Source organism: Trachemys scripta, chromosome 4 (genome assembly GCF_013100865.1).
Source record: "Trachemys scripta elegans isolate TJP31775 chromosome 4, CAS_Tse_1.0, whole genome shotgun sequence".
Lineage (NCBI taxonomy): Eukaryota > Metazoa > Chordata > Testudines > Emydidae > Trachemys > Trachemys scripta.
This window is the reverse complement of record NC_048301.1, coordinates 123,228,834-123,254,443: the sequence shown is the minus strand read 5'-3', so window position 1 is coordinate 123,254,443 and position 25,610 is coordinate 123,228,834. Positions and strand designations below refer to the sequence as shown.

Sequence of the window (25,610 nt, the reverse complement as noted above, 5' to 3'; positions counted from 1 at the left end):
ATGACCGTCAAGCTTGCCAGCTATGAGAGAGAACGTGCAAGATCTATAGAAAACATAAAGGGTTAAAAAGATATCAAGTCCAGTTTTTATTTTTCCACCAACAAATACTGCAGTCCCTGTATCAAGGTTTCAAGGAAAAATCCTGTGTACTTTTATTCCTAAGGGTTAAAGGAGATATGGCGGCTTTGATAAAAGCACAATAAAATGCCACTGCACAGACATCAAGTGTCTTGAATTTGGTGGGACAGCCTGCTTTTGTATGCACCACGGTCCTGCTACACTGCCATCAACACTGTTCCCTCCCATTAGTGCTCCAATCCCTACTCAGCCAGTGTTTTGGCTTCAGTAGCAGAAAGCTGACTCATTAGGCGCAGATATAGGGGTGTGGGATCGGCATGAAGAACACTCCCACATTGCAGGAAGGAGGAGCGAGAAGAAATAGACGTGAGGGTGGGGTGAAGTTATGTTCTATACTGGTGGGAGTCTGCCATCCAAACACTATAGCTGGAGAGGGTTGAGAGGTATGACTACACAGCCTTTCTGAGGACAGACGGAAAGAGAGGAGAGAAACACTTAAGCATGACTCATGGGATCTGAGACTGTGGCATTACAGGAATCCATTGCTTCACATTTATAAAAAGGCCACCCCCCTCATCCCCATAACTAGAGTTTAGTTTGAGACTAAGTTAATTTTTTGCTTAAAATGACTAAGAAAAAACTCCCATATCATCATAAGAAAACCAGGCTTTAAAATTTTGTTTCAAAACTTTCTCCCACGTTCTGCTTAACTATATCCAGCCATGAAAAGTGACAGGAGTAATGGGTATGAGCAGCTGGTGGGTTGCAGGTCTGGAGCCTAATGAATGCACTTTGCCAAGAGCAGAATGCAATTCTACCCAGCCAGAGACAAAGGATATCACGTCCTTATTGGATAAGTCCTTTCTAAAGGATGAAACACTAAGGTGGACTATTATAAATCTCCTGAATATTGCCTATTAAAAATAGTTGCATGAACCCAACAAGCTTAAATATGGGTAAAAAGATCTTATTTAGAATTCATTAACTTCCTTTTTTCTGAGGGAATGAATTTATGTCAACTGAAACTACATGATGGAAGGTGAATTTGTTGTGTGTTCCAATAAGGAACAGTAGTTTTAAAGGCCCTTTTCAGCTTTGGGAAATCTATGCTACTTGATGATTTGTAAGTATAATTTTTAAGTATCAGCCTCATATGCTATTGCTTCACAACTGCAACATCCCTTCAAAATATATAATTTTTAGTAAGTGATCCATTTAGTTTTAAATGGCTTTCAGATTTGGTGGGGGACAATGGCCAATAGAGAACAGTGACTTCAAAAAAACATTACTGAATAAGGGTTTTTTTTTTTTTTAAAAAAAGGATACTGTATTAAACAGTTGAAAGCAAAGACAGCATTCAAAGCCCATGAGTCAAGCCACAGCCAAAACCGTGTTCTACCCCTAAGTATGTTTTCTTTTCCTCTTATTTAAAAACAAAAACAAAAAAAAAAACAAAACAAGCTCCCCAAACTGCCATTTAATCTTCACCAGAGGCTGCTTCATCTTCAGACCCTTCATCCCCCGATTTCTCTGGTGGAGGGCTGGCTGATTTTTTTTTCTTTTCTGGGGGGCTCTCAGGCTCGTCATCTTCTTCTTTGGGAGATGGGGTCTTCTCTTTTGATGCCTTTGAAGCTGTGGGGCGGCCTGCTTTCCCTTTGCCTTTCACCGGACTGGGTGTCACTAAAGAAAGCAAAGCACCAGTTTCATGAGATCAGCTACAATTACATAAATAAAGCTTCACACACAGCTTTACACAAACAACCTCTACTTGGAAAATGTATTCTCCAAACCAAATCCAGGTTGTTTTTTGTAAGAGGATACTTGCAAAGATGAGTCCTGTATTAATGCCGTTGGAGCAACAAACTGTTAACGTGGATAATGATGCCATATCCAAAGTAAGAGATGACTTGAGCAATGAGAAATCAGTAGAGGCAGGAAAGCAATTGGAAAGAAAAATCCATAATTCTCATTTACTTTCAAATAAGCTGACAGGAGATAGTAAGGGATAGGCAAATCAGTAGGAGAAGTGTTGAATTTGGCACATACAGTAAAAACTCAATCTTTTCATTTTCAATCAGATGAAACTCCAATTTATTGGTTGAAGTCATCACCAGAACTCTTTGATGAAAGCCTATCACATATCAAAAGTCATGCAATTATAGTGTCCTAGTTCAGAGTTAGCCTTCGTATTAGGTTTATCAATAGCACAAGTCTGTTTCATTAACAGAGAGCAAACTTGGGCAGTCTTCTCAAATGTCCCTCATTTTGAGGGACTTCACTCATTGTAGTCCCAATGTTACCCACACTATGAAGTAAGGGTGTCCTCGCTTTTATAGTTGAAGTTATTTACATCAGAAAAAGAGAATTGTGAAGCACAAGTTACAGAAGAGTTATCTACACTAAAGAAACAAATCTGACAATATTTTAGTTTTGTGATATTAATTTTACTTTGGGTCCATCACCCTTGAGTTTGTCACATATCTCAGCCCACATGTGAGTTAGCTTTGACAAGCTAAGAGGCACCATCTTTGGTAGAAGTGAATGCCAATCTACTTATAGTTAATGGCATGCTGTGAGACCTGTCTTCTGAAGCTTACCCTGAGTGGGAAAAATTACTTTAGGACCAGGCTACTATTTTATTATGGATTCATTTGAATGTTTGTAGGCATTCAGAGGAAAATAAGAAGTGTTAAGACAGATGCCTGATAAATCTAAAAAGGACATTTTACTCTTATGCAAGGTTATTTAAGAGCCTGAACTCAAGGGAAAGTGTTTCTAAAAGATATTTACAAACCATTTAATTGCAAGATTTAATGAGCTGCTGGATGGCAGCACTGTGGCATCAAAGCAAGCAGCTACCTGCAGCACAAAAGCTCAACTCCATGGCATCTCAAAGAGAGAAACTCACTTCCACAGAACAATGGAGCTCATGGGCATCCCCTCCCAAAAAAAAAACAAGACCGTTCAAATCCCACTGCTAGTGTTCTAAGCTCCCAGCAGCCAACAATATATTATGAACCAAATGTCTTTTGAAAGTTTCTCCACAACCATGAAGGGAAAAAAAATCTTGTTTTGTAACTTTTCTTTTTAAGAAAGCTGCAATTCTGAAGCACAATTTTGCAACATGTTCTGTAGCTGTGAAAAACATAGGGTACAGTAAGGTCGTAGTAGTAATGGTATAGTTTGTGGCTGCAAAGGCACTTTCATCATAGACTCCTATTTCAAGGCATTTTCATTTGCTGAAAAGCTTTCTTTAGGCTAACATTTCTCATGCTCACGGTCAGCTAGAAAAGTGGAATAAAAATGCATTCAGTAATTTGAATATCTGTGCACCTCTATATAGCTATGCCTACATCCAGAGGTCTGCATATTGAAATAAATGGAGTGATTATTCAAGGTTGTTAGGCCCAAGTGTCAACTACTTTAAGTCACCACAGGACAAGCTGACTAGAGACAGGACTGGAAGCTAAGAACTCAAGAGTTCTCATCCCAACATTGCCACTGGCATGATCTTTTTTTTTGGTCTCAATTTCCCTATCAGTAAAACTGATTTAATTCTTATTTACTTCACAAGGCTGTTAGTTAATTCTGAAGTGCTAAGTAGTTTAAAAATCTAATTATGCTTTATTAATCTCCAGAAAAGCAATGATGAAAATCATTTGACTAATATTCCTTTAAGCAGATGAACAGTTAGGAAAGAGTGACATTTACACACTCAGACACAGCCTTGCTAACTGATCCTTACAGCTGCAAAAATATTCATTTTTTGAAGCAAGTGGCTTCCCGTCCAGTAAGCTCACCTGTAGCCTTTAGCCTGGGCTTAGGCATTTTCTTTTCTTTCCTCTCTGGCTTGGATTTCTTGGCCACCTTTTTTTTGTTCTTTTTTGAACTGCCATAATCACTATCATCATCATCTTCCATGAGGAAGTCTTCATCACTGCCAGAATCTTCTGCAGGGACAGAGAAAGGAAGTGTGTGTTTGTGAAGAAGCCTTTATATCTCTTCCAAGTGCAAAGAAAGGAAAGTGGTCTAGCAGTTAGACTGGTGCATGGGAGAGGAGTAAGAGTCAGGACACCTTAGTTCTATAAGCTGTCACATACTTGTGTCATCTTGGGCAAGTCATTTTACTACTGTGCCTCAGTTTATCATCTGTAAATATTTCATAGCAGACGACAATGTTTGTAAAGATACCTATTTTATGGTGATGACTTTGGATTTGTAAATGGATAGTGTATCAAGTCATGCACCTCTTTGCCCTGAGCTTAAGACAAAAAAAAGGATACACTACACTACAGCTAAACTTAATTCATCCCTTGAACAGATATGCCTTAACACTGAATGCATTAGTGAGCATGCTGCATCCAACGCCCAAGAAGTTAACTACATTTAAGTCACACTACTCCAAACAGCTGCTTTAGTATGTTTTTCATTACAATCCCCCTCTACTTACTCTCCTGGAATGGTGCCTCCTCCTCCTCCTGCTCTTCCTCCTCACTGCCCACATCATCCATAAGCATCTCTCGTTGCTTGGAAGCTGCTTTGGATGCTGCCTGCCGTTGCTGGCGCACGTTTTTGTGGTCTTCTTTCTCATCCTCACTGTCCTCTGTAACACAAAATTCACCATGTTGCAATGAAGACCCATGACATAGCTCCTACTGCAAGCCAGGAATATGTGGTAAGAGCAAAATGAAGGCCAAATCATTCCTGATAAACCAGGAGAATTGAGAGGCTTGCTGGGTAACTATCATAGCTGGTTATTTGAGTGTGGTCAAAATTCTCCCTACATCAGGCATATGGTTTTGAAAGGGCTCAACCTTGAGGTCTTGTCCATTAACCATGAACTTAAGAACCAGGACACTTTTTCATAACAGGAATATTTCCTCAGCATCCTGCACCGACCCATTCTTAATACACAGCAGAGTGCTGCTTAGTGAAAACGTGCTTCCAAGATCCTTTGTAACGAAAGGTGCTCTATAAATGTCAGATATCATTAATGTAAATTTAATAGCAAATGCTATTGTACAATATGACAGTTATGATTCCCACATTGAACATAACTGAACACTGACTCAAATTGTTCAAGTCAATGTTGCATTATAGTACTATATTTTTCATTGTAAAAATATTTCACTCATGATGGTTATAGACTCTGCGCTCATATTTTTGTGATTCTAGAGCAGAATAAACTGGGAAATACTGTAGTAAGTTATTTAAACTCTCGTTTCCATCCAGCTGACAGACTGAAGCTTGAATAAAAATGCGGAAAAGCAGAAGAATCTCAGTACTAACGCTGGGGAATGAGGTCAGGGAACGGCTTCACACTAGTCAACGATCCTTGAGCTTCCCCTCCTCCCACCCACTTGCCCAAAGCTTAGGGATAAAAGTGGGGGCACAGGACAGCAGGGGTTTCAGACTTTTCATCTAAAGGAGAGGTGGAGGGAAGGAAGAGCACATAACTTGCTAGAGAGATGAAGCACAGAGTATACTTAGTTCCTAACTTCGGATTTTGCTTTCTGGATCTTTGGCATTCAGTCACAACATTTAGGCCAGCTCAGGACTGATTTCAGGGCAACATACCCGAAACAGTCGCTTAACAGTAGGAAAGATCTTTGTTTTTACCCTCTTTACCTGCAGCCCTTTTCCTGGATTTGGAGGCTCTCTTGTTCTTTTCAGGTTTGGCTTTTTTTGCTTTTTTGCTTTTTTGAGAGCTCTCATAGTCACTGTCAGCTTTGCCATCATCTGCTCCTAAGTCATCATCCTCGCTGCCAAAGTCTTCATCTAGGAGAAAATGGTGACAAAATGAAGTCTCAAATACTTCTCAATGGAACATATGCATTGGAGCCATAAGAAAGTGGCAGGTACAGTGGACTAATATTTTTGGCCTTCCTAGCTGGAAGTATTACTCTAGCATTACATGAGCAAGAACTCTGTATAGCTCAAAAGCTTGTCTCTCTCACCAACAGAAGTTGGTCCAATAAAAGTATTACCTCATCCACCTTGTCTCAGTAGTACTAGATCATAAAGGAAGAAAATCTGGTGGTCTAGTCCACCAGGACTAGAAAGAACAGGAGAATCAAAGATAGCATCTGAGTTAAGGTGCAACGGCAGAGCTATGTATTACGAACACTACTCCTGTCGGCATTATTAGTCCTTTACTTTAATATAATCCTTGTAATATTCCTATTACAAGGATGATATTCCTATAACAAGCCTACTTGGCTATGTGTTAGCAGCTGGGTAACTACCTGGAGAGTGTGAATCATCTTTCTTGGTCTTCACATCTTTTTCTTCTGAATCCTCACTGCAAAGGAGAGAAGGAGAAAGTTTTATCACTATTTTCGAGGATGGATCTGCTGTACTGGGTAAGCCTGTGGTAGCTGGGTGAACTGGTACTTTTAGAGGCTGCCACTTTGTGCTTCAGAATCTAAGCTCTCGTTTAAAAATAAAAAAAGTTATCTGTCATTATGGTTGTAAAAATAACCACCTTCAAATTGTGAAGCAAGTGTAAACTGACTGACAGCTGAAACAACAGCTCTTAGAAATGAGCTGCCCAGTTCAGCTCAATAAACTGTTAACTCTGAAATGTAAAATAATTACTATTGTAACTAGCTAGAAGAAACAACATGGAGTGAAAGGATCTTCCTTTAGGATGCTAAAGGGTGTAAAGCCAACACAGCAAACCCAGCCTAGGAGTAAACAGTTTTAAATAGGACTGGTGAAAACACAGGTAAAAGCCAGTAATGGTGAAACAAATACACTCCAGACTACTGAAGGGTTGTGCCAATGGCAAGAATGGATAGGGGACCGTAGAACATAACTAGTTCTGAATCTGAAATTTAACGTCACACATTTCTGAAGCATGTTTTGATTACTTGAATAAGCTAGTTTGTTTACAAGTTCAAGTCTTGTGGGAACAACAATTAAGTTTGTATCACATACGCATATTTGCCACAGACTGAGAAGGAACAGAACTAGCGGCTCTCATAGCAATCAACATTTAGATGCTTTCAGATCGGATTCTCTCATAAATTAGATCATCTGAAAGTGGCCGAAAATATCTAGATTCTGGTAATATTTGGGAGTAATTCCTGGACAGCAATCTTGGCCTCCAATATTTCTAAGCTACTGGAGCACAGGTAAGTAGAAAACACAGCAGCAGCAGATGTAGACCGCAGCAGTTCTCACAACACTGCATCCTGCAAGCAAAGGCTAAAACAAAAACCACCCAGGAAAGTCATACAAAAGTGCTTGAAGTGCCAGCACTAAAAATCCCTTTGGGTCAGATTCCTACTTACTATTTATGTTGCCGTATTGTGCTAGGATGTTTGTCAAACAGAATAGCACCCTTCCCTGAAGCACCTAGTGTAAAAAGGTCAACATCTCAGACGCAAATGTCCTTGTCTCTACGTTAGCTACTGAAGTTCAAAGCCAGACTGAAATATTTCTCCTCTGCCCCACCCACACCAAGACAGCACATGGGCACACATCACTACCCACTTAATCCTATGACTGCCACTAGCGCTCCTCCTTACTGCTCAGGAACGTAAAAGCACCTCAAACCTTTGTGGAAGAAAACACAGTCTTCACTCTTAGGTTGTCTGCAACAATTCATTCTCAAGCAATTGAGAGAGGGAGAGTATGCACGGACAGGGATTCCCCCTTCCTAGGCAGGTCTCTGCCAGATAAACAATTAGGGCAAGCATTTATTCCTTTTGTTGCATACAATAATGATCAGCAGCCGCATCTTGTTTATTCATATTCCTTCCTGATATCTTACTTTTCTCAGCAGTTTCTGTTACAGTCTGCATTCTATTCTTATCTAACGCAAGGTTAAAACAGCATCTCTTACAGTTTTTCCCCCCCCACTCGCCCAGGCCCTGCCTTAAAGTCTCGCATTATTAGAGTTAGTGTTAGCCTGACTCTTGCTCTATTCTAGAAACTAAGATATCTGCGTTCAAATTCCCTTTATCCCTTTTTCCACTTCCACACCTTGAAGTAGGGTCCTATTGAAAAACCTGCATCCTACCAAATACAGAAGGAAAAAAAAGATTAATGCCTCATCTACAGTTAAAATTAGATCAACTGAGCTACACTGCTCAGGCTGTGAAAATTTTTGCACCTTGTGCAACTTATGTTAACCTAACAGGGACTGTAGATGCAGCCAGGTAGATAGAAGAATTTTTCCGTCGACCTAGCTACTGCTTCTTGGAGAGGTGAATTTGGAAAAACCCCTTCCATCGACATAGGAAGCATCTACACTACAGCTGCACTGCTGTAGCACAGACATGGCTTTAGTTTTTACAGTAAACCCAAGGCAGTCATCACCAAGAAATAGCTGGCATACTTTCCATTTCCAAGACTAATATTCAGCTTGTAAACAGTCAGTGGACATTAAGGAACACCATACAACCAGTCATGGTAGGCCAACTTCTTGGTGATGGTTGCCTTGGGTTTACTGTAGAAGTCAAGAGACTCTTTTGTCCTGTCTGGTAAGATGCAGGTAATTTTTCAACAGGTCTTCCCTTAAGGGGTTGGCTCCCTTTACATTTCTGAGCAACCTCAGTAATCAAAGTAAGATATTTTCTTGAATTCCAGACAAACTATGAAAATGGAGAACTAATAAGTCTTCACTATTGCGAATGCTTCCACTTCTGTAGAAAGCATTGCTAATAATAGTTGAGGGGCTTTTTCCGTCAGATCCAACAATGACTGTAAAGCACTATAAAACTACGGAGAGACTGAACTATATCAAACTGGTAGCCCGCCTACTCTTGTCCTGTGTCAAGATTTTTGTAGCTCATGCGACTCTACTTGCTCCTGTTCTAGTTGCCTAGCTCTGGAACATGATTTTAATGCTGAAGCTCTAGTGACATATGCTTTATGCCTGGCTTCACTGCCGGTTTGAAAAGGAAAGAGAACCTAAGTGTCCAATTTTGCTGGCTTGGTCAGCAACAGTCTTGCCATTTTAGGAAGCTTACACAGACTATGCATCCTACCCACAATCATGTTTGTTATGACCTGGCTCCCTCAATACATTCAAATGTTTCAACTCAGCACAGATCCAGTCCTGCATTTAAACAGACCCTAGAGTTCTGCTGAAGACTCCTCTGCTCTACAGTAGATGGGCTGCTCCAATATTCTTTTGACTCAGGTTAGATCTCTTGGACCAATCGCTGGAGCTAGGAGCTCTATGCCTAGAATCAAATTTGCTATTACACAACATAGAGTCTGCACCTTTCCAGATTCACAGAATGAGTTTGCCAGCATGTAGCACAGACATAACATGCTCTTCTTGCGGGACCTTTCTGTCCTTCTCTCAACAAGAAGGCTGTAGGATCTATCAGGCCTTCAGGATTTAGGAGTAAAGGTCCCAAAAAATACATTAATGGGATTCCTTAGACCAGAGGTTTTCAAACTGTGGACCACGGACGACCAGTGGTCCGCGAGCTCCACTCAAGTGGTTCGCAGATAATTCCCTCTAAGGTGTGCGCCTGGGCAGCCGCACACGAGAGAATGAAGGGCCAATCACCTAATTAGAGGAGCTGCACAGGCGTAGCTCCACTAATTAGGTGCCTGGACCCCGGAGAAGACGCACACGTAAAGTGAGGTGGTGACCTTGGGGGGACAGGAGGTAGGTTGGAGGAGGCAGTGGGGTGAGAAGAGGGTGTGTGTGTGGGGGGGGGAATTAGGGACATGCAGGGCTGTGGCGGACAGAGAAAGAGGTGACTTTCCCCAGCTCCAGGGCTGTGTCTGCCAGGGAAACAGTCCTCCTTCCCAGCCCCAGCTCGGAGGCTGCTGCGGTTGGGGAGGGATGGCACATCCATTGCATTAGAAAGGTAAGACTACTGATATTAAATGAGGAGTTGTGTGCTTTTATTTGTAGACCAAAAAAAAAAAAAAATGTTTATTATCATTAAGTTTTTTTTAATAGCACTTTTATCCAAAGCCTGCCGAGATCCTCAGCAATTTTCAAGTGGTCTGCAAAAAAAAAGTTTGAGAACCACTGCCTTAGACAGCAGCCTCCATTAATAAATTTCAATGTCCAGTTAGTCACTTGCAAGTGGAAATTCACATACAATCTAGAGGCAGATTTTCTAGATTCTCTGAAGGGTAGAAGAATGTCAAACAGGGTGAAAAAAAGAAAAAGCACTATACATTACCAGATCTCTTTCAAACTGCTAGGATACTATTTAACTGGAGATGCCTATACACCCTAAGCTTCAAGTAACTGAGCCTTAGATGCAAGGTAAGGGGACCATTCCATGACTAAGATTTCTTTACTCTTTCTAGAACCCCTTGAAAGCTCATCACCATACCAACTATAGCATTGAAGGCTTCAGTGCAATGAAGTGCACATCACTTACGATTGTTGCGACCTACATGTCAAGACTGGTTTAGCTAATGTTGGGCTATCAGAAGTAACAGAAACAACTTCTTACCTGTCCTCCTGAGAATTCTTTCCAGGCCGCCTCTTATTTTTAGCCTCCCGGGGAGATGAACGGATTTTCTTGGCTGGAGGGCCAGAATCTCTTCCATAATCTTCATCTGAACAGTACACCAGAGGAAATGGTTTTGAAAAGAAGCAAACTATGCTATAACTTCCAGCAACCCAAATAGAGTATTACCTCTTCAAGTACACCTCTACCCGATATAACGCGACCCGATATAACACGAATTCGGATATAACGCGGTAAAGCAGCGCTCGGAGGGGGGGAGGTTGCGCGCGCCAGCGGCTCCAAGCAAGTTTGACATAACGCGGTTTCACGTATAATGCAGTAAGATTTTTTGGCTACTGATGGCAGCGTTATACCGGGGTAGAGGTGTATATTTAAAGTTACCAAGCCATGTCATTTTTAAAGGGGGTCAGATCAGCATCCTGTCAAAAATCCAAATCTTCAAAACTTCAATTCAACTTTACAAAAGAGACACATTATACTCAACCTGTATATCTGCAAACTGCATAATAAGTTAACAAGTTTAAGATGCAGCAGTCATAGGAAATACTGCAGCAGTCACAGGAAATACTGCAGCAAAGGCTTCATGGCAAGAGAAAAGTTGATCTGAATTTTATGGAAAATCAGAACCGTACATTCTTATATTCAGAATCATACACAAATCCATTAAAATTTGCACCTATTTCTTATCTTAGGTGCTCCAAAAAAACCAGTTTAGATATGACAAAAATAGACAGGTGTAAGGTCTTTCACAAAATCGTTTAAGTTCCAAATTACGCACAACGATTACAGGATACTACCAATAGTACTGCAGTTAAGAACTAGGCAAGCCTCAGTCATATTTTCTTTCCACTAAATGTCAATATAACCTTAATTAGCAGAGCAGCATCATGTTTACTTTCCAAGAAAATAAAACATTATGATATTTTTGGAAGCCATACGGATAATCTAATTCACATGAATATGCAAATAACTAAAAAAGGATGATTCACAGAAAAGCCAGTGTGCTAGGATCAACTATATAAACTAATAAATTGGCTGTGGTAAAATATGAGGAAGTAATTTCAGGAAGATTCTGACAATAACAAACCAAGAAAGGCCTTTAGAAGCTGCCACAATATAAGCATTAAAATAGTTTTTTACTACATTAAAAAATATTGGGGTACACATTTACAAACCCTGATCAATTCATGGCCATGGTAAAGAGTGAACATTTTGTATTTTTTTTTCTGAAAAAGAACAAAATAGTTTACCAGCATCGTCTGATTCCTGAAACTGTGAATAATCGACCACCTTCCTGTTCCTGTTTAAAAAAAAAAAAAAAAAAAAAAAAAGTTAAGTTTAATTAACAATTTATGATCTTGGAAAGACAGATTTTTTCAAATCAATAAAAAAGCACCACTCTTGTTTTCAAAAAAAAACAAAAAACAAAAAACAAACAAACAAAAAAACCCAGCAACCTGTTCACAGGGCAGGAAACATTCAGTTTAGTTAATAACTGGTTTTAGATATTTTCTATCTACCTCCCTATTGATACTGCATTTGTTACACTAGTTACGTATTAGGGTTTATGAAATCTAGAAGTTGCACTATTTTAAATTAAAATAGTTAACCCCCCCAAACACCTTTAGTTAGGGTATGTCTATATGTACAGCGCTGTAGTTGTACCATACAGCTGTGACGCTGCAGTGCATCTGGTGAAGACACTCATAAAAAAAAGGTCACCTCCGTAAGCGACAGAAGCTCTCGTGCTGACAGTGCTGTACACGAGCACTTATGTTGGTGTAACTTATGTCACTCAGAGGGGTGGAATAGTCACACCCTTGAGTCACAACGTTTTGCGGACATAGGCCTTAGGCATAGCCTGAAACGGGTGGAACTTTGTTTAGGCCAGACCTAGGAGTTCCTACATCCGTCTGTATCCCCCCTCCACCCCCAATCTTTAGCCTCAGACATGAAACGGTTGCTGTAGAAATAGTATCAAAGATGTACTTCCAGGTACAGACTGAGCAGGTGAACTAACCATGTCATGCACATGCCATTAATACAGAGACCTCAAGACAGGGAGAACTGCTTGTACAAAAATAAGTTTTCCATAGGGTATTAGCTGCTCTTTACACAAAATTCAGTGACCTCCAACTGAATTTTTAAAAAGGACAGTGAGGGAGAAACTGTAAATGTTTTTGTTTTTTTAAATAAAAGAAAACAGTGACAAAGCCTGTCATTTCACAATGCTTTGGCCATTATATTTGAAGCTTCTTCACAGAATAAGCCTACAATCAAAATATTTGAATAAGCCAAGCAGACAAATATAGCATTTTCAAGATTAAGAAAGTCAGTCCTTGAAAAGGAAGAGAAAAAGATTTGTGCTTCCTCCTCCTTGTTTAATTTCTTTTGGGATATATATAAAAGAATGCCTGAAAGGTTTTTTAAAAAATGCAGATTCCACCTATCCTTTAAGACTTCATAATGACTAGAGAACAATGAGGCAAGACTGAAAGTTGACAAGTTAAGAGTGAAAGTTGGGTTTTTTTAAGAGTCATGTTTAAAATTTTGGTTTCTCATGGTTAACACCAACTTAATTTCAGTGATAAAATAAAAAATTGGAAGAAAAAAATTATTACACTGGACCTTTGTGAGTTCAAAGTATCACTACCCCTCCCACTGATTGAAGCAGCAGTTGGGAGCAACTTTTTAGTGGAACTCAACTAGTGACAAGGATAGAGAAGTGCCCCACTCCTCACACAGCTTCTCCTGTGGAGACTTCACTACTTAGTCTTCTGGAGAGTGAGGGAACAAGTAGATCAACGTGGCTTCCATTAGGGGCTCTCTGGGTATACAAAGTGCCCTGCCAGTTGGCTATTTTGAGATTGTAGCCCTGCAAATATGAGGTGCTCCTCTGATGAACTGTATTATGGACAGCCCCAGAAAGGGAAAGAGAGTTTTAAGAAGCTATTCACAGTATGTTTGAGTGGAGAGGTGAGCATGGATGCTGCATCTTAGAGTTTCATTTTCTCCCTCATGCCCCATGGCTCTTATCCTTCCTAGAAGTTATGGGACAGATCTGGCAACCTCCCCTGAGGGAACACTCAGGTAAGGTATGACCTCATACATAATCCACACCCTCAGCAAAGTCAGGGACAACTAGACCTTACATTCATGGTATTTCTTGTGTTAATGCTTTTCTTGAAAAACCCTTTCTGGTTCTCCTTCTACATTATTACCAAAAAAGACAAAACAAAATGGGGCACAAGGCATGTTTCAAAAATTCTGAGAGACAATTATGCTTGATTAGAAAAGGTAAGTAATTATAGCTGTAACAATGCACTATGAGCTCCAATTTTTGGCAGATTTGGTTGGCTAATACTATAGAAATGACTTAGCAGACACTTCCCAATTCCTCTTCATTTGCCTAGAAAATGTGAGATCTGTATTTAGTAGTAGACCAAAGTCTAAAAAATTATATTAAAATGTAATTTATTGAGATCTAAGTAGCCATCATATTCAGCATCTGACCCATTTACGCTAGTGATGAGGTATTACTTCTTTTCAGTTCTGTTAGCCCTGTACAACCAATACAACTACGCAAGTGCTCACTGGATTCTATTCAGGCTCATAAAATAATATTGTTAATGAAGTTCCAATTGCAGGGCCAGATTCTGACTTTGCTATCTAATATCAGTGATTGACTTAGATCCTAGGATATGCAGCAGGTAGGAAAGTCCTTTTAAAAAAAATAAAGGAATCTAAAAAAGCATAGGCTTTTATATGACAATCACTGCAGTATCAGAAATCCAAAAGTGATGAGGAACTTACCCTCACAAATGCATTTATGAGGTTGGGTAGTTATCTCACTTTTACAGATGGCAAGAGTGAAGTTTAAGACTTTAAGTGACTTGCCCAATATTACACAGACTGGAAGAGTGCTACGATTAGAAAGCAGCTCTGAGACTCAACCCTGCACCTGAACCACAACTCCATCCCTCCCATCCTCCTCTTAAATTTCACATGGAGCCACTAAATCAAACAGAACCACACAATGCCATTTTACATGCACTTTCCAGAAAGGAGCAGCACTTTGAGATTAATACAGTGTACTCTTGGCAAGGCTTTTTGCTAGGATACCCCTAAAATCATACTTTGACTACAGCTGTCAACTCCTTCAAATTCCTTCTAAACTTCCTTTCTCGGCATGCACCTCAATTCGTAACTATTAGGAGCAGCCTTAGAGAAAGAGGAAGTACCATAATTCAATTAAACCAACCCTAAACAAACCCTCTCAAAAAAGATTCAAGAGGTGGACAGTCAGACTTTTGCAATGTTGAATCCAAAGCAAGTGACAAGAGGGGATTCAAGTACAGCTGCAATGTATCACACTACCCACTCATCTGTAGTCTGAATGTTGTAAAATATGAATTTGGGAATATAACTACTGGCAGGATTCACTGAGAAGGATAGAGGCCAGGCCACAAAAACTCATCTTCTAATTTCAGTTTCAACTATTAGCCTTCCTGGGGCATAACTCAGCTTTTTCGCTGTGAAACGGGACAAGGATTTATATTTTTAAAATATGTAGAGAGAAACATGAACACTAAATGATGAGATAAAGGTTAATCTTGTGCCCATCCACTTATTGTGTGTGCATGAGTGAACAGACATTTCCCCCTTAAAACAAAAACTGAAGGTAATTTTGCTGCACACTCAGTCTATCAATTTCACAAGGCAATTGTCTTCACATTTCACTAACCTACTGAGCATAATATAAATTGTAGGATAAGCACCTTGCAAGAAACAAGCAGTCATAAAGGGCTTCACCTAGCTTATCCATATTATTAGAATATAATGTAGCATACACATTTAAAACGCAAAATATTATGTCAGGCAAATAACGAAAACATTCTAAGCTTCTTTCCTGCTTCCAAGCACTAAGCCCTACAGGTTGAGCTAGCAAGATGGTCCCTACTGTGCTCCCTCATTACATTGTCTACAGCAATATTGATTTTTAGAGGAAGTGTGATAAAAATCAGTAGACAACTGTACAGTGAAGGCTGTCCCTTTTTGCCTTGCAGGAGAGAATGACTACAGAGACATAGGAGGGTAAATACAGAAAGATAAACTTCTGGAAAGGAGTCTTCTCAAAAGAACAGGTGCAAAGAGCACACAAACATTCAAGGACTGTTTAACTATAGCTGTTGTCTCTACAAACTGAAGTCAAGCACAAACTGTTCTTCCGTCTAGCATTCTTATTCTGGGCTCAACATTCACTACATATACCAACCCCATGTCATGTTTGTATCATTTAAGGTGAGCATAAATGCAGTCTCTAACAGCCATTGGCAGAAAAATGGCAAGGGTGTCATGAAGATAGAAGGTGCTAGAACGCAGAAGCCATTCTAATAATTCCAAGGCACAGGACAGTATGTTTGTGTACAGTGTTGAATGCTGGCTCACTAGGTAAGTATATGCATATAGATGAATTTCTTAAGACCACTATGTCCAAGAAGCCCTTCGTGTAATCCTCATAGTACACCTCATTGGACCACTAGACACCAGTTTTAAGAGGTTTTTGCCTGTGGCGGAAAGACTATTGCCACACGTTTAGAACCAAGAAGTTGGCTGTACAATATATTTTTAAGTATTGCTTGAGTAGTTGTATACCATCTTCAGAAAAAAAAAAAAGGCACTCCCAGACTCAATATTAGTGCATACAAGTCACCAGGTTAGCGGATAAAAGCTCAATAGGGTGGTGTGTGGATAGCTTAGGAAGGCAGATTAGAATGATTTATCCCTGCCTTATGAGGTGCTTAACCTCAAGGTCTCTCCCTGGCACTACAGTGACATATGAAGTTTGAAATTCAAATTAGAAGAAGAAAAGAAAACCTCCAAGAAAACTTGGCTCATGATTGCAGAGGGAATGCAGCTGGCAGAGCCATCCCGTCCATAGGACAGACTGTGGCAACCACCCCAGGCTTTGGGACACGGGGCCCAGGGCAGCCTGGAGGATTAGCTGGGGGCCTGGCGCCGGCAGAAGCGAGTGACCTGGCCCCAGCCTGCCCCACTGGCTTCTGGCATTGCTCAAGGGAAGGGGCAGAAGCCAGAAAGAAGCAGGACAGGGGTTTGGGGGAAAGGGGTGGAATGGGGGCAGGGAGGGGGCTGAGCAGGGGTGGGAAGAGATGGGGCCTGGGCTGGAGGGGGTTGTCCCAGGCGCTGCACCGGGACAGCCCTGGCAGCTGGGGAAGAAGAGTAAATCCTAAAAAGCCAGCAACTGGCTACATTGCCTAGCAAATTTGTTAAATGAATGCTGGCAGAAACAGTTACCTCTCAGGCAATGCCAGAGAATAAAATATGAGCAAGACTAATTAGGTAGACTGATCAGAGACTGTTAAGGTAAGTAATTCAAAAAATATTATTCAGTGTTCAGCTAACACCATTATAAATAACATGAAATATTTACTAAAACATAGGTAAGCTTTTCACTAATTTATGTTACTGCCTTTTTGGATTCCATTCAGCCTGGACTGCTAAACAGAAGAGTGTTCAGTTTCACTTTCTGGTTCTCATCCAGTTGATGGGGAGCTGTAGTTTGGTTTCAACAACAGTGCAGGGAAGCATTCCCATATGGGGTTTTACATCTAAGAAATATTTCTAGACATATTTGTTTTGCCATGCTTGAATATAATGCTATATTTCTGGCCTTAACTAAATAGACAAACTTATAACAGTTCTTTATTTCCAATGCTTATGCCTAACAACAGTTATTCGTCTAAGACAACTCACTATTTGTGTGAGGGATAATCTACGCTAGAATCGCTACAGCAGCGCAGCTGCATCAATGCAGCTGTAGCGCTGCTAGTGCAGACGCTCTATGCCAATGGGAGAGAGCGCTCCCATCAGCATAAATCCACTTCTGTGAGAGGCGGTAGCTATGTCAGTGGGAGAAGCACCCCCATCCACATAGCGCTGTCCACACCGGCGCTTAGGTCAGTGTAACTTATGTCGCTCAGGGGGTGGCTTTTTCACATCCCTAAGTGACATCAGTTATACCGACATAAGTGCTAGTGCGTACAATTCTCTTTAAAACGACATAACTGTACTGAAATAAGACTGACAGCCGAGAGGTCTCTAACTACAGACAGTGATCATTTAGGCCAGAACCTGGTGCAACAAGCCATCTAAGACTGGGCACTGATGGTGGTATCTGCAATTTTAGGGATACGTCTGACTTGCAACTCCATAAAAAAAAACACTTAAGTGATTTATGCAGTAACAGTTTAAGCAGCCTTGTGCATATCCTCCATTTAAGCCAACTACTGAGGAGAATATTTTAGGAAACAAAAGAGAAATATGAGGATAAAAGTACAGGAAAGATACAACTGACTTTCAGCCACATGTGCTATTTGGGTGTTACTTTATGTATGCTGTACCCACTTACCACTACCCTTTGCCTGTCTCTTTACTGCTCAGGTGTTCATGCTCTGGGATCATGTCTTTTTTTCCCCTATTAGAAAAGTATCTGGCATATTGTGGACACTACCACAAATAATCTATCCCACTCTGAAGGGCAAGCAAGGAAGGGATAATTCTAAGGAAAAGGGGAGCAGGCAAGCTATAAGTAAGATTTCAAGAAGCACTCCACCTTAGTTTGAGCATTTGTTTCTTAGATGGCCCAGGTATAGTATTAGGTGTCATATGGTCACATGTAAGTTTTGACCTTAACACCTCTAACTAGGGGAATACTTTCCCTATCACTCTGACAGGAGCACTACCTTAGCAGTAAACATCTAAACCAATGGAAGACTTAGAGTAATATTTACCATTGAAGGGACATGAAAGTTAGACTTGGGTCCAAAAATTCATGTTTTGTGAAATTCAAAGTTTTACAGAACTTTTAAAATAGAAACATATGTATTGATTCAAAGATCTTATTTAAAACATATTGGATTTAGACATTTGCCTGCAGCATTTTATTCTACAACATTATATGTGCAAGTAAAAGTGACTAGAATTGTGACAAGTGAAACTGACAATTGAGTGAAAGGCAGAAGTGCACTGCATTAATTTTAAAAACAAAACAAAAAAACCACACACAAACCAAATTTTAAATTCTCAAACACACATACAAGATTTAATAATGCAAGAAAATATAAAAGCTGTCTAATTTAACAGTACATAAGATTTACACGTTTCTCTATCAATTTACACATCAGAATAGATGAGACAAATATGAGATGATACAACCATGTGCTGTAAATGACCTGGATGCTATTTAGAAATTGTTTGTCATATTATGCAAAGATCCTAGAACAACATCTTCTACTAATTTATCCTTGCAATGTTCTATTGATATCGGTATTAGCGTCACTGCACACTTCAAAGATACAGATACACATATTTTTGAAGAAGGATGCTAGCAAAATCAATACAATTAATTTCGTAGTATTTTACTCCAGGGCACCAAAAACAATACTAGGCCTGGTGCTAGGTTTTTTTTTTTTTTTTTGGATGCCTGTGAAAAGGAATAAATTGCAAATAACTCAAAACTATTTTTTTTTTTTTTGTTAAAAGTCAATTTTAGCATTGATTCAGGCTTTGAGACCAAAGTCCTCTAACTACCAGCAAAAAAAAGTGGCAGTTCAAGCTTCCCCCACTATCCCAATACTGGTTATCCCCATATTTCATTTAGGGTGATATTTTTTAAATGGATACTTCTTCAGCCAGAAGCAAACTGAGACCATGAATTCATTTCACACCGGCCAATGAACATTTTAATATTCCATTGTTGCTGACTTTGGATAAGTTCACCTGTATCTCCCATTAACAATACAAGAAGAAGAGCTTTGCATAAAATTGAAAGCTTGTCTCTTGCACCAATAGAAGCTGGTCCACTAAAAGATATTGCCTTACTCCCCTAGTCTCATTAACAGTACAGTACCAGATCCAATCCTCAGGTAAATCATACATATTTTCAAACCAAGAGCTTTAAAATTATGTGCAGTTTTCCAATTAAATAACACTGGAGGGGCATGTTGAACACATTTGCAGTTGGAAGATTTATCTTCTATTTTTCATAAGCCTGTTAAGACCAGCTAGACTGTGGATTGCTGGCTCCAATTTTGCAACATCCCAGCAGGTATTCTTCTATTAACATCCCACTGAACTCGGACACTGAACTCTGCTGAAGACCAACACTTGTCTACACATATTAAGGCAAGCTGCATCTTTTACAACTGTGTATGGTTTCCCAATTTTTTTTTTGTTTAAAGTTGGTTATAAGAAAGAATTATGGGTTATTTAATATAGAAAAATTTAGAAACCATACTTTTAAAAATATACATGTCCCTTACCTGTAGTCAGGTTCCAATACTGGCAATTAAGTCACCAGCAGGATGTATACTATATCACTGTGCAGCAAAGTAGTATCATCACTGTATTCCAGGATAGAGGCATTGTCATTCAAGCTCAGACCACTAATCCACCTAGTACAGCATCCTGTCCTGCAAAAGGCCAAGGATGCTTCAGACCCTATTAATGTAGCTGGGCAACTAAGTGTTCCATAAAGCAAGAGGAAAAAAACCCTTCTGGACCCTGGGCAATTACTTTCAGGCATGACCTATGAGATATAATCACCCTTATCTTGGCATGCACAAATTATTGGTCAAAATACACATGAGACCTGAAAACTTAGTTTTCAACTATCAGTGTACTGAATGTCCCTTTTATCATCCCCATCTGGGGACATTCAGCAAAAATCTTTGCAGACCAGACAAACTTGAATCCCACCTTTAACACACACAAAACTTCTATGCATCCGAAGAAGTGGGCTGTAGCCCACGAAAGCTTATGCTCTAATAAATTTGTTAGTCTCTAAGGTGCCACAAGTACTCCTGTTCTTTTTGCGGATACAGACTAACACAGCTGCTACTCTGAAACCATATATTTGTTATTCTAAAATAAAAGTTAACCTAATGCATATTACAATCCTCTTCCACAAACAAAGAATGTGCCATGTTTCAAGATTGGAAAGACAATCACTAATTTACACTACAATTTCAAGTGCTATGCACAATATTAATCAATATAGGCAGACTACAATAATTTACCATGAGAAAACTTCACAGAATTTTACATTTACAACCGTATCACAATTCTGCATTATAGTTTATACTCCCTAGAAACGCTATCAGAACCCAGGCCCAACTCCATTTAACAGGAGTCCTACCCTCCTTTTAAACCTGGGAGAAGGAAGCCCGGCTAGGGACGAACTTCACTGTTTCCTAATCCCCGAGCCCACAATTTAATGACAGATCTCTCGGGGACTCGGGAATAGCAGGAAACCCACTCCAAGAGGAAGGTTGTTTTACGGCAAAGGAAAAATAAGGGGGGTGTGTTCAGATACCGCTCCCCGCCCGCCCCAGGTGGGCGGCTCCTCCTAACTCCTCCCCCAAACGTGAGGGAAGTTGGAGGCAGCAGTACCTAGCGGAAGCGGACTCGGAGCCCATCAAAACCTCTCCGTGCCGTGGTCATTATGGCATACTGCATGCATGTCCCCCTCCCAAGAAAACCGTAGAGCACGGTCTGCCCTTCCCTGCCACTCGACACCTCTCCCCTAAGCAGATGCAGCAAGGTATACTGCATGCCTTTTCCCTGAAAGTGTTAAATAGATCACATTGCATCCAGGTACTCCGCATGCTTCCCCCTAAAGTGGGTCATGGCATGCTGCAAATGTTCACCGTTCATCCCCCCGAGCAATAACATGAGGGACAGCTCCCAATAAGCGCCCTGCTCTCCTCCACCCAATAAGCTCGCAGCAACGCACGTTACCCTTCCACCAAGCGTGCAACAAGGTATGCTGCATGCCTCCACCCCTTCCCCCACTACAGGCATGCTGGATTCACGCAACTCCCCCCCAGCCTGGGCGAAGCACGCTACATGCACACACACACACTCCTCCTCCCGCAGTCCTCCTACAGGGTGCAGAAGGGCACGCACACGCTCCTCCCCCTAATGAGCATGTAGCCTCCCCGTCCCCCTTCCAGGGTGCAGAAGAGCACCACGCTGCAAGCATGTATCCGTCCCTCCCTCCCACGAGCAAGCAGCCTCCCCCTACGGGGTGCACAAGGGCACGCTGCAAAGATGTATCCCTCCCTCCGTCCCTCCAGCACTAGGCAGCCTCCCCCTACAGTGCGCAGCAATGCACGCTCCCTCCATGCCTGCCTCCCCTCGGCATGGCCTGCAGCAGGCCGCCTGCCCATCCCAGAGGATGCAGCGGGGCAGGGCCTAGTTCACCCGTCCCGCTCTCCCCGCAGGGGGGGCAGCCGAGGAACGCGGGGCACTACAAGCGGGTTGGGAGTGGGGCCTCCTCCCCCCACCGCGCCACCTCCCCCAGACTCACCTGACCGGCCTGGACATTTTCTCCAACCCAATCGGGGCCCGAATCGGGCGATGTCGGCCAAGGGGGGGGGGGGGAAATCGACTAGCCTCGATTCGGTGACGGACCCGTCCCCTCCCTGCCGAGAGCAAGCGGGATCCCTGGGCCCAGAGCCTCGGGCCGCGCCGCGCCGCCGGAACCGCCTTTCCCTCCGCCGCGGCAGGCACCGCTCGCGTCCCTGCCGGAAGGTGCGCCCTGGGCCCACTCCCCTCTCTCCACTCCCAACGCCCTCCGTCTGGGTCCCCGCCACTCGCCGCGTCCCTCCCCCCCCCGCAAAATGGTCGCGTTCGCCCAGCCGAGGATATGCGCCGAATGGAGAGGCGGTACAACCTAGCCCGCTGGCACCTCCTCCTTCTCTCATTGGCCGACTGAGCAGCCCGTCCAACGCAATTGGTCCGTTCGAACCATCACGGCGGCTCGGCTCCACCCCTTCCTCCCCGCGGGGAGGGGGGGAGAGAGGAGGACGCCCCACACTCAAGCTGCTATGAGAGGGAACAGCCGATAACAGCGCGCGAGCCCAAGCTGGGATCTCTGCGGCGGTAGATTCGCCACGGGTCGCCCTGCCCGTCGAGCAGCCATGCGGTGGGGCCCGGCCCCAGTTACAAGCCCCCGTCCCCGTCAGGTGTATTCGGCCCCGATTTTATTATTGGTACGGGGTCTGCGATGGGCCGGGAGATGGAGCCGGATCAGCCGATTCGGCACGCGGCCTGGCTTGCGTAGATTTTGGAGGGAAAATGTAGTCAGGCTGAGCCCCTCCCCACACACACCTACTCTGATAGTCCCATACCTTAGCTCCCGCATCAGCCCCTATACCTCTGCCCCGGCACTGTCCCAGTACCTGAGCATTGCAATAGCTTAGCTATGCCCTGAGCCCCTCTCAGCCCCTCTCCATCATCCATGCCTCCTTCCCTTCCCCAGATCTACCCCAGGCCCATACCTTGCTGATTGCTCACCCCGACATCTACAGCCTGCCAGTCTCTCTCCCTCGATATGAATAATACTTTAATGTTTGGGAGGCACTCACATGCTACAGTATCAAGCGATCAGAGCCTATGATGACTGGCAGAACCTTTGTTTCTGGTGACAGCAGATATACAAAAATCCAGTTTACCACACAAACAGAATCTATAAAAAAAACTCCATTTCCCTATTTGTAAATAGAACGTTTCATAATTAAATCACAGAAACTCAGGGTGGTAATTTTTTTAGTTACCTGTAGAATCATGCAGCTTTTTAAGTGGACTGTCCTTTTACACCTTCATTTCCCTCCACCCCCTCAAGTTATACTCTTTAACACAAAATGTCTACTGGATGGTCTCACGAAATATGGTAAATAGCTACGAGAAGCTTAGATCAGTACATCATATTGCTGATTTGCATCCATTACTTCATGTGGAATCAAGGAAAGCTGCAACTAGATGAATTTTGGCTGGTTTCGATTTCATCGTTGCACCAGTGGTGGGTAATATTTTCCTAAGATAGCTCAGCTTTAGTAGAGAATAAGCACAACATGGACAGCATGTAGAAATTAGGGAAAATGCAGGAGTCTAGGCTGCATTTCAGTTGCAGGTGCTTGGCTCAGCTGAATCCAAAATACATGGTGAAATTCAACAGCTGCAAACACTGCTCTGTTCAAAAGAGCATTAATGTGGTCTAATATCATGACTTTGTCATATCCACAGGCACTGCTGTCCAAAATGGCTTTGGGCCTCAAATACGAACAGGGATGAAAAATGCTGCCTTTATTCTTGACCTGTGGGTACACCTGCCAACTCATCTCCATCTACTTTGGTTCCCCTAAATAGTGCAGTTTCCCACTATAAACAAAGCTAAAGGGACACAAGCTATGATGATCACAAAATACCTGTGCAGTACATAAGAAAACTATAGGTGAAGCTGCGGACTCCTTGGAGACAGAAGAGCTTGAAAGACTCAGATTATGTTTACATTACAAATTACTTCAGTATAATTTACATCGCTCACACGTGTGAATAAGCCATCCTCCTGAGTGACATAAGTTATACCGACCTAAGCGCCGGTGTAGACATTGCTATGTCAGCGGGAGAGCTTCTCCTGCCGACATAGCTAAGGGCCTCTCACAGAGGGAGGAGTTATTAAGCCGACGGGAGAGCTCTCTCTTGTCAGACCGCTGTAAATGATGTAGTGTAGACACAACCTCAGAGAGGTCCATGAAAATTTAAATCTCTGGATTCATAAGAGTCAACAACTTTAACAGCAAATATAACCCTTAACACAATATCACAACAGCAGTGTATTTACATGAAACTGACCGATTTGTGTTGCTGGCATTGTAGGACAGAAACTTTATTTTTGGAGCAGAGAGGGAACAGTTCAATGTTCACACACACAATTATCTTTACTGATACGGTTGTTGACAGTGAAATATTTTTGTTTTGGACTTGTGAACTCATCTGCCGTTAGGACTGTTTAGACAGGAAACCAATAACTACTAAATAAGCAAGAGTAAAAAAGTCAGAATTTTTATTACAAATTTGTTTCAATGTTTGTGATACTGCCTTGGTTACTGATTGTTACAGAAGAAATCACCAGCTTTTTCCTTTTTATATAAACAAAGTAATACTGTAACTTAAGAAACACTAACCAGAATCTTGTCTATAAAAAAAAATCCTTGCAAGATTATGCATAACAGCAAATAGTTTCAACAAAAAAACAAAAACAAAACAAAAGACCTCAAGAGTTTTTATATGGTTGACTGGCCCTTTGAACTGTATTCTGTACTCATCATCTGGAAGTTTTACTGCAGTAAAATTTTCTAGTTATTGGTAGATTTGTAGTAATCCAAGTTTCACAATTTAAAAATGTGTAACTAAATCTAACATAATCTGAGTCCCATGGCTACCGACCAAAGATCTCTGACATTAAGCAATAATGTGGGGGAAAGAGAGAGGTCAGTTGGCACAGCATCATGCAAAAAAAAAAAAAAAAAAAAAGAGTACAAAGTTGTAATAAGCACCGATGAGATGAAAATCCAGTCTCTTTGCTTAAAAACAGTTTCCTACCATATTTCTGCTTGAACAGCTATACAAGCCTGCATAGATGGGGCATAACTTAGTTAATTATTATTATTATTTTTTTTTTTTTTAGAAACTTTGTTCTCACATTAAAACACCCAACAAACTTAAGCTAAAGTATCCCAACCACCATGGACGGGACAATTACATTAGCAGAAACAGTTGCACAAAGCATTGTTTAAGACTGATTGCCTAACATAGCACAGCCTGAGTTTAGATGGGGCCTTTGAACCCGAGTTTGTTTTGCAGAAGAACTAAACTGAGGTTAACAACAAGCTTGCTTTTTTTGTTTTAAGTGCCTTGTGTGTCAGAGAGGCAGCTCTGAAAACACACATTTGCACAGTCAGATTGTTTTCCTGTTTGGCTGAGTTTTTAAACAGTTCTCAAGCAAAGACCATTCTTTGTTGCACTGGGTTGATTTTTGACACTTATTTTTTCTATTGAGCCTATTGAGCAGTTACCAAACAGTGTGTGAAATGTGTGAAAACAAAAAAACAAACCTGTGCACATACCAACATTCCACGGCTGTTGGGCAGATCTTTAGGTCTTGCATATGAGAAACCTTTAAAGGATTTCAAGCTTTTTGCTTATTTTGGA

At 41.5% G+C, this 25,610-nt stretch overlaps 1 protein-coding gene across 2 annotated transcripts; it reads right to left on the bottom strand.

The window, feature by feature from the left end:
• Positions 1–1,392: 1,392 nt before the first annotated feature.
• On the bottom strand, positions 1,393–22,244 carry NUCKS1 (nuclear casein kinase and cyclin dependent kinase substrate 1). Of its 2 annotated transcripts, XM_034767160.1 has the most exons (8): positions 21,925–22,242; positions 11,786–11,835; positions 10,518–10,623; positions 6,324–6,379; positions 5,707–5,856; positions 4,529–4,681; positions 3,879–4,028; positions 1,393–1,758 (listed from the first exon to the last, which is right to left on the bottom strand). In XM_034767160.1, exons 1-8 carry the CDS (start codon positions 21,939–21,941, stop codon positions 1,556–1,558), a joined length of 885 nt encoding a protein of 294 aa, XP_034623051.1. In that variant the 5' UTR covers positions 21,942–22,242; the 3' UTR covers positions 1,393–1,555. The 2 variants fall into 2 exon arrangements, with proteins under 2 accessions (XP_034623051.1, XP_034623052.1); XM_034767161.1 differs by lacking the exon at positions 3,879–4,028 and having other exon boundaries at positions 21,925–22,244.
• Positions 22,245–25,610: the final 3,366 nt, after the last annotated feature.

Excerpts from the sequence above, each read along its gene's own strand:
- NUCKS1 (XM_034767160.1), bottom strand. Across the intron at positions 10,624-11,785 it reads TCAGGAATCAGACGATGCTG|ATGAAGATTATGGAAGAGAT; the intron begins GTAAACTATTTT and ends TGTACTGTTCAG. Across the intron at positions 5,857-6,323 it reads AGATGATTCACACTCTCCAG|ATGAAGACTTTGGCAGCGAG; the intron begins GTAGTTACCCAG and ends ATTTTCTCCTAG.